Source organism: Falco cherrug, chromosome 2, assembly GCF_023634085.1.
Source record: "Falco cherrug isolate bFalChe1 chromosome 2, bFalChe1.pri, whole genome shotgun sequence".
In the NCBI taxonomy this organism is placed as follows: Eukaryota; Metazoa; Chordata; class Aves; order Falconiformes; family Falconidae; genus Falco; species Falco cherrug.
Genome location: NC_073698.1, coordinates 94,460,723 through 94,474,068, shown reverse-complemented (window position 1 = coordinate 94,474,068; position 13,346 = coordinate 94,460,723). Strand labels below are relative to the sequence as shown.

The 13,346-nt window shown below is 41.4% G+C and overlaps 1 protein-coding gene across 7 annotated transcripts in view; it reads right to left on the bottom strand.

Moving 5' to 3' along the window:
- The window catches only part of GPM6B (glycoprotein M6B), a 111,883-nt gene that overhangs the window by 26,418 nt on the left and 72,119 nt on the right, over window positions 1–13,346 (bottom strand). Inside the window, exon 1 of one of the 7 annotated variants that reach the window (XM_005434499.4) lies at window positions 6,712–7,023. The exons of 3 other annotated variants lie outside the window; for them this stretch is intronic. In XM_005434499.4, the coding sequence (XP_005434556.1) occupies window positions 6,712–6,772 (61 nt within the window). In that variant the 5' untranslated portion in view covers window positions 6,773–7,023. Of the gene's footprint in view, window positions 1–6,711; window positions 7,024–13,346 lie in introns of those variants that run through there. 3 more of the 7 variants (XM_005434500.4, XM_027798632.2, XM_027798635.2) reach the window with 3 other exon arrangements.

Genomic DNA, 13,346 nt, shown 5'->3' with positions numbered 1-13,346 from the left:
GCAAAACAACATCAAATCACTTTTCAACCTACATGTTCTCCCAGCACCACTACGGCTTTGTCAAGGCTGTCAGGGTGAGACAGACAGACCTTTATCTAAAACACACCACAGTCCCACTCTGTGGTGGCTAAATGAGAAAGTAACCATCATCTCTGGCCAAAATAAAACTGATTCAGTAGTGTTTGGGCAGTGAAGGTTATGGTGCTGAAAACCCATCTACTGTAGACTAACAAGATCAGAGACAAATTTCGGGGGGCAGGGAGAGTAGGGATGCCATAAATTTCTGGCCTGTGAGGGGCTAGGAAGGTCCTGGACCTGGTCCCTCTTTCATGTGGTTTTGCTGCTGGTACAGTCAAGAGTTTGGCACAGCTACATCTGCACACGTCACGAAGAAAAAAAAAAAAAATCTCGGCCTTGAATCCAGATGCTGGATCTAGAGATTTGAAACAAGAATTTGTTCGTCTCCTACACTGGCAAATGAACTCCAAACCTAAAAGAGTCTTTTGGGTTTGGGATGCAAACTTAGTATCAATGGCTCTCTCTAACAGGTACTTTGTGGCTTGGTATTTCTCCCCTCTCTGCGACTCACACGCAAACCAGCAAGCAGGCATCAGGTAGTATATTTTTCTTGAAAGACATCAAAATGTTTTGCATGGCTTACCCTTCCCTTCAGGAAAGGCAAATTCCCCATCTTATGAGCATAACCAAATTCAACATGTGTTGAAAGTACTGTTCCAAAATGACTGTGCACTGCTCAGGATGATATAATCTCCTTCTGCTTACACAGGAACAATCCTGTTTATACGATCACAAGGAACACCATAATAATTTTCCATTTTGTATCCAATTCAATAACAGATACTGCATACCATACCATACAATAAAGGTACTGCGTACCATTGTCTCCCCTCTCCCTCTCAACTGTCTGTCTGCTCCCTGCTTTTTTGAAGCTACTTACTGGACATGGATAGCAGATTGAGGTTTGAAGATAAATTAAAAATTAGCTGCAAGGACTTCCGGGAAGAAAAAAATTCTTCATTTGCACTGCAGCAGCATCTAAACCAAACCTGTGGCACCAAAAGGATTTTATCCTACCAGGCCTGAACTCACAATTCAAGACTTCTCCTGCAGCGGCTATAAAAAACACTTGCTCAGAGCAGGCAGCTGCCTTTCTCCCTTAGCCTGGGGACACACTAGTGAAGTCACCACTGTCTGCTGTGGGACAAACATCAAATCCTGAAATGCCACAACAGCACCTAAACTTTGTAGCATCATTTCTGTAAGTGAAAATATTCTGTGAGGTTGGGTTTTTTTTAATTAGCAATTTCTGGCTTTGTAATAACAGGGCTCCTTTCATTAGGGGCCAGTTCAAAGTGCATAAGGAATCTCATGTTTTCTACTGCTCTGCAAAGAGCCACTTAGCAATGGCTGTTTGGTAGCCCCTACTGCGTGCCTGGAACAACCCACCGAGAGTATCTTTTGGTGACTTTGCTGGGACCCACCCAGGCCCACTCGTGCAAAATCACCACCAGGTCAGAAGCCCCACAGGCTTCAGTGGCATAATTAACTACTGCACACAGTACATACGAATTAAGAGTTTAACTCTTAATTAGTCAGGAAAGGAAATAGGCTTAAATGGCTTTTTTACCTTTTGCTTTTTGAGGAACTAACTACACTAATTGCATTCCCAGCTCTAGGTTACAATACCCTTCACGCACAGCCAAGCTCATGCAGCTCGAGGCCTCCTGTCAGAACCAGGTTGTACTTGATCCTGCACAGAGGCAGCAGCTACAGAACTGACAGTGTTTTCATGTCACACCACGCAGGCACACCAATGGTAACCATGGTGTTCAATATTCATTGGGATGAATCATCTTGCACGGCTGTAATAAAATTCCCAGTGTCCAACATCCTCACACTTGCTGCCTTTAGCATACCATTTTAGAGGAAACAAACAGTTACGACATTCATCTGTCGCAGCTGACAAAGCAGTCCACAGGAGCAAAATGAGGGTTGTTGTTTATGACCTGGCAGTCTGGTGATGAATACTGCGCTAGGACCAAGGCTGGCCAGAAAATGGGGAAGGGTCAGTAACTGAAGGGGGCACTCCCCACCCCTCTTCACTCCCCTCTTTAGCCCATTTGCTCCCACTGCGGAGTCCATTGTGCACGCACCGTGCCATCTGGGTTTTTTCTGCCCCCGTTACCATATCCCGTGGCACATATGTCTGGGTTTTCTGTGTTCATGAGGTCATTCAGACCAGTATGAGTACGTTCGAGTGCTTTCCAACCCCCTCCTATTTAGAAACCAAATCCTATTCATTAAAACCTAAATCACTAAGCCTGCCAAATTATTATCCCCAGAATATCGTGTGTCCCAGATTCTCCCTGGGCTGGACCTCTCTTCCTACAGCCATATTCTTCAGGGACTTAAAGCAGTTATTGTTTTCAGGGGATGTGAAACATCAATAAACTGCTTGAAACAGGAAAAAATATGCAGCATACTAAAAATCTTTCAACGGCTCAACAGCTGTGATATTGCTGTGTGAGCCTAACATTAAAGAGGTATGTTTGAAAATTTTGGTTAATAACCATAACAAGTATATGAAAGAAAAAGACAATTTTTTCAATCTGCTGTAATGAAAAATACATCTATCTGCGATGTATCAAAACGTAAGCTTGCTGAGTAAAAAGAACTTCACTAAGTGAAATAAATTGCACCTTAATTCACTCCTTTCTCATGTCACACATCAGCAGCATCATTTACACTATCGCACACAGTTGTACAGTTGTGCTTAAGAGAAGTACTCTTTTTTACTAGCATATACTCGTCTATTTAGAATCTAAAAGCAGGAAGATTGCTTCATATGTGATGAAAATAATAAAGCTCAGAGCCATTCCTGAGCACGAGGTCTTCTTTCATTGAGAGCACATTAGCAGGGAAGAGCCAATTAAAAGGAACCTTTGGTACAGCTGCTCGAGCTGGTTTTCATTATTCCTCAGCAGAGCATATGCAATTTGAACATTGTATGTATTCATATAAGGAAACCAGATCCTAGTGTAATGGCTTTCTTCCACCCTCCCATGTGTAACTGGTGAACTCACCATGGTCATCCACAGTTGGGTTTTTGTTTGGGTTTTGGGGTTTTTTTTCATTGGTTGGTTGGTTGGTTTTTAATTTTGCAACTTGGTAGTATTTCTCATAGTTAAATGAAAAGGGAAACTTCTTGTCTCTGTTAATGTGTATCAGGATCTATATCCTTCACTGCTGATGCAAAACGGCATTTCATTTTTCTTACTTATTCCACCTCAGTAAATCTGGCTGCCCAGTCCTCACGTTTTGATTAAATTTAATGCCTGCAAGATAAACCCTGTCATTTGTAATAATTTGTAAACCTTCATCTTTAAAATGCATCCAATCTGTCCCCCAGCCCTGTAAAGTATCTGTTAAACATTTTGCTTCAGCTTGCTCATGGTGTTCTCCTCTGATAAGGGCTGCTGATACGCAGCATAAAGCTGCCTTATTTCTTATCTCCATCAACATGGGTGTTGTTCCATTTCCAATTAAAAAAAACTGGGGCAGCAGCCACTCATCTGAGTACAGAGAAACAAATGTCTGATAAACACTGAATCCATCAGCTGGGTAGTATCACTGCCTGAATCAGACAGAGAATTCATGAAAATAATCATTAAAATATAAAACTGGAATTCATACACAATGTAGCAAACTTTAAAAATCTACAATCGATCATTTTCATTCATGAATCAGTCATTATTCATAAAGCGTATTAGCATGTGTAAATTGTCTCAGCTACACTGCAGTCCAAAATAGCTGGCCATCCACCTTTGCCACAGGGATGGGAAACACAAACTAGTACCTACGTGACACCACGTTCAGATCTGACTGCATTAGGTCTTTGAACTGAAAATAGATCTCACTGCTCGTCCCAAGCGCTTGGGCAGTATAGCTCTCCAGTGTTCTGAGTATGGGGAGCCCTGTATATAGACATCACATAGTCCTAGCCCAACTTCCTCCAAGTATTTTTTCTATACAATTACAGTATATCATTGCGGAGGTTCTTGCATTAAAAAACACAACCTGGAAACCTGTAGTTCAAAATTCTGGTAAAAGGAAAAAAAACCTCTTAGCTTAAAAGTACAATTTGCTATTAGTTAAATGCAGATCCTTTCCCTAGAACCAGGCAGCGCAAAGCATACTGTGTGTGAGCCTGAATAACCAAAGTGAAATGATTAGGATCTTCTCTTGCTCAGTCTTGGCAATAGCGACATCCCCCAAACCCCTTCAAATGCTGGTTTATCTCCTTGTACTCTGCAATTAATTTCTGGAAGGAAGAGTTAAAAGACTTTGTGATAGCACTTCAATTGCTTCAAGCTGTGGCAGTTGCCTTGCTATCACTGGATCTAGGGCATCTCATAAAAGACAGCCTTTACACTACATCCAGGTGGGATCTTCAAGGAAGAAGCAAATGTTGCAAGCCTGGCAAGCGTGTAAGGCCTGGCAAGCCGGAGATCCAGCCCAAACAGTAAATGGACACATTTTTGAAGGGGTCAGCTTCGGTTTTATACCCCAAAATGAAGCAGCAGTGTTTTCCAGGAAGTTTCTTCACACAGAGAAAAAGCTCATTTTTCTCCATGAGAGCGGCTGGTGAAAGAGCCCTTTTGAAAAATCATGCCATCTCAGAGGTACCCAGCGCCTCCTGAGCCCATCTAAAATCCTGACTGGGCTCAACAGTCTTACCACTTTGGAAAATCTGCCCCCCAAAACAGAATACACTTCCTTCATCACCACTTCATGGCAGTAACTTCACAGAAGGATCTGGGCTATTTATTTTGCTATTGAAACTAGGAGTAGGGCTGTTTCAGCTTCCTGCTTTTTAATTCACTGTAAAACATACTAGGAATTTAAATGAATAGAAATAAAGACCATAATATGAGAGATCATATGTTACTTTCAGAAATTAGGAAACTGGCAAGAACAAAGCCTTGACATGTTATATACACATACCTACGTAACAGATCCAAAGTATGAAATTATCAGAGAAAAACTAGGAAATGGTGGTAAAATTAAGACAGGAATTTCCCCTGCCTGTGTCCTACAAATGCAACATATCAACCACCTTGACTTCGTAACTGATTTACTGTTCTACATGTGCTTTCATCCTCGCCAAAATAAAAGGCAAACCATAAACTCATCATAAACAAACTCAGCAACACATTTTGTTTTGCACAGTTGCTAAAGCGTACGGGTAACTTTCGTTGGTGTTTATTGCACGAGTTCTATCAGTTTAAGAGAAATTCATCAATCAGAAGAAAAAATAGCTGTAATTTTTGAAGAAACCTCCATAAGTTCAAGGTGGTTTTATAGTCAAGGTATTTAGGACATTTTGTACATTAATTACTCAAAATCTGCAGTGAGGTGGGTTATTGTCCACAAACACTAATAGCTTTCAGAGTTTAATCTCTCATCAGTGGACCTCCTTTTGTGAAATCCCTAAGGGATTATGTAGTACTATGTCTAATCACTTGACAAATTTCATTTACTTGAAACTGAAGCTAGCTTTGAATTATACAAAGTGTGTAGGTAGAAGCAGAATCAAAGTAGGAAAACAAAATCTGGTACTGGACAGTACCGGGATTTATCATTATGTTAATATCTGAACTGTTTAACAATAAAGGAAACAATTCAACTTGGGGAAATGTATTAGTCGTGTATCAGCTGCTTATGCCTATGAAATAACCAGATTGCTTATAAATGACACAACAGCTTCAAAAGAATAGCATAAGTCACGTAAAAAGGAAGTGGAAATTGTAATAATTTTGTTACTGCTATATTTATAAAAAAAAATATTGCTATGATTTGTACAGTGGTCTGCTACACTGAAGAGGGATGTTTATTTGGCATAAATTGTATGATGCAGAAACAAAAATCCTTTACTAGTTGGATTTACCTTCTCAAGTTCAGCACTCCAGATCAAATAAATCACCTGTAACGCTGGGATGGATGAAACGCCTCTCATTCTGTGCTGCCATCTCCCTACTGCAGAACCACTACACCATGGAATTGTTCTCTCCATTAAGCAGCAATTCTAGTGATTAACACATCGTGAAATCTAACGTGAAACTCACTGCATTATTCCCCATTATCATAGTGCAGGCAGATCTCTACAAAAGCAAAATTTGCCACATGACACCACAGAAAAGGAAAAGGAATTTAAAAATAAGAGTAGCATTTGGCATCAAACTAACTACAGGAAGATTGTGTGATGTTACAATTATTGTATGTTATTATAACCTAGGTCTCCCACACGGCATTGCAAAGCCTCAGTACATGGCTAGCCTCCATGAAATCACCACATTACAGCTCTGAAAACGACATGCAAACACACAGGCACATGCTACCTCTGCAAACCAAATTTACCAGAATCCACCAAAGACGCAGCAATAACAAGACTTCTGCAAACATCATTTTGCGTAGGGTTAGGACAGATTCAGAGCAAATACAGATGCAGACAAGAAAGATTGCTGCTCTATTAATTTGTTGTCAAGCCATGCAGGAAAGGAAGGCTGAAAGCCCAAAGATGCCGTAATGATTGTTTAAGGGTTATTTGAAAAAGTGACAAAACTGGCCTAAACCTCTTTAAGCCCCCTGAATGAAAAGATTTAAACAGGCTATTGTTAGACCCCTGGGTACCTTTTTTCTCTTGGCTTTGTTCTGCATTTTCCTCCGCTGCAGTTTCCATGGCTGGCTTCATACCATCCACCAAAAATGCTGCCCCCCCCTCCCCCCCAAGCAAGCACTTTTTCTCTTCGCCTCCTTTCTCTCTCCCTTCCGTCTCCTATTTACAGCGGCGGTGATTGAGCGGCTCTGTTCTCCCCTACAGTAGATTACAGTCCTTTCCAAAACGCCAGAAAAGTCTTGTCAGCTTCAATTTCGCTCCGCTGACTGGTCCATGAGGAGCTGTGCCAGAAAGCGCTCAGCCATACGTCACCGCGGTCCCTAGCTATAAAACAGCCATCCTGCGCCCAACTGTGCCCCAGCTTGCCACATTGTGGGGACCAGCAGCACCAGCTTGCACCCCCTTCCCCTCGCCCTCTGCTCTCCCCCTCTTTCCCCGTGTCCCAAGGCTCCCAACGAATGTTAATCAATTCTCTGGGCAATGAATGGATTGGTGACATCGGGAGGGGAGATGCAGGCGAGAAAGAAAGGAGCCCCCCGGCTGCCGTCTCTAAGGGGAGTGCACGCCAGCACACAATCACAAGGCTCCCTTTCCCATGGGACCTCGTTATTATGCTTCACATTTTGATTTATTCCACATGCCCTCTGCTCTTTCAAGGGGTGGGGGGTGATGGGTCTGTTCTCTCCGTTTGCTTTCTTTGCCAAGTAAGTTCCGCTCACCCACGGCAAAAGACTGTGAGAGAAGCAGAAAAGCAAAAAAGTACATACATATGTACATGGAAAACCTAAATTCTTTCTCTGACGAGCAAGCATGATGTAAAGAAAACCACACAAAAATCCAAGCAAGCAGAAAGGAAACAAGTTCAAGTGACCTGAAATGCATGTGCAATACTTTAAAGGATAAGACGTTTAAGAAAACACAGCTTGGGTTTTAAAAGGATGGCTGCCATTAGAGACCTAAAGCCGTGCTTAGAAGTGAGTGCAGAGCTGCTGTTAAGCACGTTTGATTTCTCCCTTAAATCCAGAGTGCAGCATGATCTAACAAACCGTACTGACCTGGTATGGTTTGTTGCGCTGCGTGGGTGACTTCAGGTCGCCCCAAGCCGCTCTGAGCAGCCCCATGCTGGGGAGCCACAGAGCTGGGCAACACCATGTAGGGGTATTATTCACCTTCCAAACGCCAAGGTAACTGACATATTTAAGGGTGTACTGTACTAAGGCTAATTAACCTTGCCTATCACTTTGCTTGTCTCATGGCCTCACAGTGCGCTGCACTGCACAGGGCAGACGTGCCCAAAGGCATCCCTTTCTGTGCATAGGATGATGGAGCAACCATGGAGTAATGCCCTTTGTGGTATGGCAGGCTTTGCTGGTCCAGCTGCCACAGCTGATTCTGCAGGCTGCAAAGATGCCTAGCAGATTCAGCAAATACTGGGGATGTTAAAACCTACACACTGCATGTTTCATGAAACAGATTCAACAAGAGGAGTGGGAAGAGGGAAGGAGTCCAAAGATCTGCAGCTGCAATTCAGCCTCTTCTGGTTTAAGGTTGCTACACCCACAATTTTGCTGTGCATTTTTATTTCTATAGGTGCCTAGTGAAAAGCACAAAACCCCTCAAACCCAACCTTTAGAGAAAATTCCCTTCTCTTGCAAGAAATCAGTCCACAAATCCTCTTCTCTCACCGTGGCCTCCATAGTTGTTACTTTGCTTTGGACATTACTGCTCAGACATATGCTTCAGCCCAGCTGCCAAGAGGTCTTGGACCTATGCTAAGGTTTCGTACCACAGCATCAAACCTTGATGTCAAGCATTTGCATAAAAAGGTTTCTTGGAGTCCAGGAAAAGTCTGCAGTTGAAGCTCCCATCTCAGCAGACCTTTTTATAAGCAGAATGAAGTTAAATTTGTAGAGGAGACGAAGTATCCTCAGGAACCAACGTGAAACAATGGGTTGGGTTTCTGAAGGTAATCAAATCAGCAGCCCTAGTAGAGACCTCAAGTCAGTTGCAAGATCTATTTTCCAGCCTCCTTCTCCAATGCCCACATAGCAGTCCATGCACATATTCATATCCCTGACCAGCAAGACCACACACTGCAAACACGCTCCCTCAAGGAAGAAGCAGCTAAAAGGTGAAACTGCAGGTGATGTGTTTGCTGTATTCTTTTAACTATTGCTAAAAGTTAGGAAAGACAACTTATTCACATTTAGGATAATGATTATACAAAGAAAATGTTCTACAAAGAGTGGGTTTTCCCCCATTTAACATCAGTAAGATTGACAATCCATAGCAAACATGCCCTACTTGCTGAAAGTCAACAAAAATTTTAGTCATCGGTCAAAACAGTTGATTGCCTCTGACATTACAATTCTCTTCTTGGAACTTCTAATTGTTCAGTCAGTACTTCTGCTCGCTGCTGTCACAGTCTAGATCTCTGTTTCTTAATGTTCTTAGCTTACTTCAGAAAGTCTAAAAGTTTAGAAGGTCGAAACCTCTCTTCTGACCACTGCAAGTTACAAAAGGCCTGTTCAGAAATTAATCAAGTGGTATAATAGTAATGCACTTATTAGTATAAGTATACAAAAAATACAAACATCACCAGTAAATTTCCTTTCTTTACACAGAAAATACGTTAAACAGAACCTTTGGTTACAGACTGCCCCCTGAGGAAACCTAATGAAGCCCTCCACTCTATGTCAGTTCCTTCAAACAGCTACATACTTTCCTGCTGGCGAGCAGATTTTGTTAGGCAGGCTCAAGACTTCAGAGCAGATGTTTTACAAACACAAAACCAACAGGCTGGGAGACTATTTCACCTGCTTTCTTTGAAGATAACTCCTCCTCCAAAAGAGCAACGAAGAAATCACAGTAGAATCATAGAGTGGTGGTTTGGGTTGGAAGGGATCTTAAAGGATCATTTATTTCCAACCCACCTGCTACGGGCAGGGACACCTTCCACTAGACCAGCATCAACTTCGCCAGAGCTTGAACTGAAGACTTCAGAAGCCATCAATCCCAACTATTCAAATGCATTAATTGTACCTACTAAATCATCCTCTAAAAGCTTCAAGTGATGCACGAGTGTAAAGTTCTCCCCCCTCCCTTCTTACTGCTTTCCAGATTGCTGTAATATATGATGGGTTTTAAGCACTTATCATCTTAAGTCATTTCTCAATCATCAAACCTCTGTCCCATCATTGATAAACACAGCAGATAAACTATATGCTATTTCCTCCAATGCATGGGTGCTGAGCTTGCACTTCGAGCATTAATCTCAGCCAGCAAGATGTCTCATCCTGTGCTCCCTCCCTTAATCAGATACATCTTTTTCATAATACGTGATGAGACTGGGAGACATCAAGTCTATGACTATGACAACACGGCAAAAGACAGAGCCACGGAGGCAGAAATTACAAAAAAATTCTTTAAAGATCTATATTCAGCAAAAACCTACTATACAGATCAGGCTGATTTAGATAACCAGCAACCAGGGAAGGCGACTAGTCACATTTCAGGAGTTCTGCCCAGCATTTTATTTGCAGACCAAAATAAAAATGAGGACAAGGACTGAGCAGTAAGGGATTCTGCTGCTAAAGCTCTAAGCCTAGAGCCAAACCTCAGGAGGAATAGCAGTGGAGCAAAGTATGTAAAAGCACTGCAGACCAAGTCACATCCACTGCAAAATAGTAAAAAAAAAAAAAAAAAAAAAAAGACATTTTAACCTATTTTATCTAGGTTTAAAAAATAACATTTAATCATTTTGCTCAGTCAAGAAAAATACCACAATTGCACAAGTTAAAAAACGTATTAAACCCCCAATTCTGTTCACGTGCCAATTCCTTTTGAGTATCTATCTTGAATGTCACTGAATCTAGTTTACATTCCTGAAGGCTGAGGAGCTCTATCATAAGCTACAGCAAATTCTTCACAAGCTTTCAGGAGATGAATACACACTTGCCATTTTTACAAAGGCTTTGCAGAGCTGTAATAAAGAGTGTTCTCACATACTTCAAGAGCAATTTGGGATTAGCTTATGAGATCCGAGACTCAAAAGTTAAAATACAGAAACTGTCCCTCAAACAAGATTGACATGTATTCCAAACAACTAATTTTAAAGACAACTTGCAGAATACTTTTTTTTTTTTTTTTAATTTGCAAAAATATTCAAGAGAAAGAACAAATACACATGCAGCCACTCGGCGTGTCTCTCAACATAATTGCTTATGTTCAGACTAGCTTTAGACCAGTTACCTAAGACTTGAGTGCAAAACCCGATCTGAATGCTTATGCAAAAGCAAACAAATTTTCCATATGGGCAAAATCAAAGCATGATAACAGGCTTTTAGTTATGCAGCAGTCATACACCTGGCAAGTACTTTAAAAAATAAAATAAAATTGGGGCCTGTTATTATTAGGAAAATGAAATCCAAATTTAAGAACAAACAACAATGGAAAAACCCTGCACTTTTAACACAGTATAAAATACAGATTACTAAAAAAAGATGAATCTGTACTGCACTTAGGGATCCCGATCTCGGATTTCTGTAGAAAGGGCAAAACTAAAAGCTTAAGCATGGATAGTGGTTATCTTTGCAACCAAAGAAAATCACCGAGTTAAGTGATGCAGGCAAGTCCAGGAGGGTGAGCAGAACTTAACAGTGTGAAGGCACCAATCCTGTGACCCCCTTATTAAAGTCACATGAAGGCAGCAATAACCACTGCCAAGCTAAGTGCCTGGCAGCAAGTAGGCAGGCAAAGTAGGTATCATTCAGTTGTTGGGTTTCGTAGATTTCTCTGGCTGGCCTGTTAGCTTCCAGCTGGACCACGGCTTTAGTCCACTGCAGTCAGAGCCACTGGTGAGAATCAAAGGCAATAAACAGCCTAAATCCAGAACATACATGGATGGCTAACCTTTATTTGGAACATACAGGGGAAAAAAAATCCCTTAAAGAGTGAATAGATGGTTCTGTATGGCTTTTCCAGTAGCTAAGCCGCATCAAGTCCCAGTCTCAAAGATGATGGCAGAGACATGAAAGCTACCAAAGAAAAAAGCCTTAAGAGCTATAATCAGTCAAAATGAAAGCAAAAGTTGATCATGCAGCTGGGAGGTCCATTTCTGCTTACAAAAGGGAGTCAACAGCATGTAACTAGTGAAAAAGAATTCTAGATATTACTTCTGTCCTAACTAATGGCTTAGTAAGGTTTTCCTGGGTATAAGAAACTTGTATTTAAAACCCAGACCTGGGGAAAATAATTCAGAACTGTGACAGAGCACATGGGTATACGAACTGTGCCAGACTTTTGAGGAAAAGCAGTAAGAAGGAAAACAAAATAGGCTACATTTGAAACTGAGCTGGAAGCAACATCACCTCCCGCAACCCTCTCCCCTATGAGGCTGCCTAGAGTAGCACCATGCTCTTGGCAAACCATAAAGAAATACGCTGACAAACTAGAGGCCATCTGTAATACAGCTGAAATAGCATGGAAATATAGGAAACAAAAGCAAAGATGTCCTAGCATCATCCCCAGAACCAGCTTTTATTCAGCAAGCAATGTTCAGAGTGCCAGCTCTGATGGTCATCTTCAGTTTCTACTCCAGCTCAACAATTTTATGGCAATATGTATAGTTTCCTACAAGTATAATGTATGGCAAGTTTCAAATGCTCTAAATTTAAAATTAGACAGCAAAACAAGGCTTTGAGTTACCCAATCTTATATACATTTTCTGTTCAGCAGTGGCAACAAACTCACATGACTAATATATGAAGCCCTTCAACAGTGCTTCAAACACTCCTCCATCATTTTATGGGCTAGGTTCTTGATTTTGGCACACATAACCACCTTTTTTTTTTTTGCACTTTCTGTCACCTTCACAACAGAGAGGAGATTCTCAGCTGTCATGCCTCTGCCTTGAGTCACGCATTTGGTAGCAGCAAGAATGCTGCAGTGCAGCAGCAAAAGGGTATCTTCAGGTCTTTTCTCTTTATTCCCTTAATTCTGCACCTGGAAGACAATCCAACCTACTTAGCTTTTGCTATGAACTCTCTTCTCCAATAGTGTTGCCAAAGCCTACTGCCGCCTCAGATGAATAACAAGAGTTCCTAAATACCTGGACATACTGAAGTAACATCCTAGATATTTATGTCGCACTTGCTAGCAGTTATGTGCCTCTTGTACTTGTAGAAGAGCTATTTCTGCCAGAGTTTTAGAAGGCAGCAAAGGTATCATTATACTACACTCCTGCAAATACAGCTGCTTAATCTCAAATATGTGAGAGTTTGAGACAGGATTGGTATTAGGAGGGTAACTGTTGAATTTTTTTCTCTATCTAAAAATAAATCTAAACTTCGGAGTTCAAACTTGACACAAACTTATTCTTCTGCTCCACAAAGTCAGATTTAATCAGGCAATCCTGCGTTAACTTTACATCCAGTTCTGATTTTCAAAATTGCCCTCCTACTCTCCACATAGACTTCAGCATCCCACATACAATCTCTCATCTATTCAGTGCTCGTTTTGTTCTTCAGTCTTGGCCTCGGTCCAGTCTTTTCACAAAGCGTGGAAAAAAGCAGGGAAATATAAAGAAGTACAAAACCCTACAGCTCCCCAGAAAGAAACTAGGGGCGCTCATAAAAAACACACTCCACAC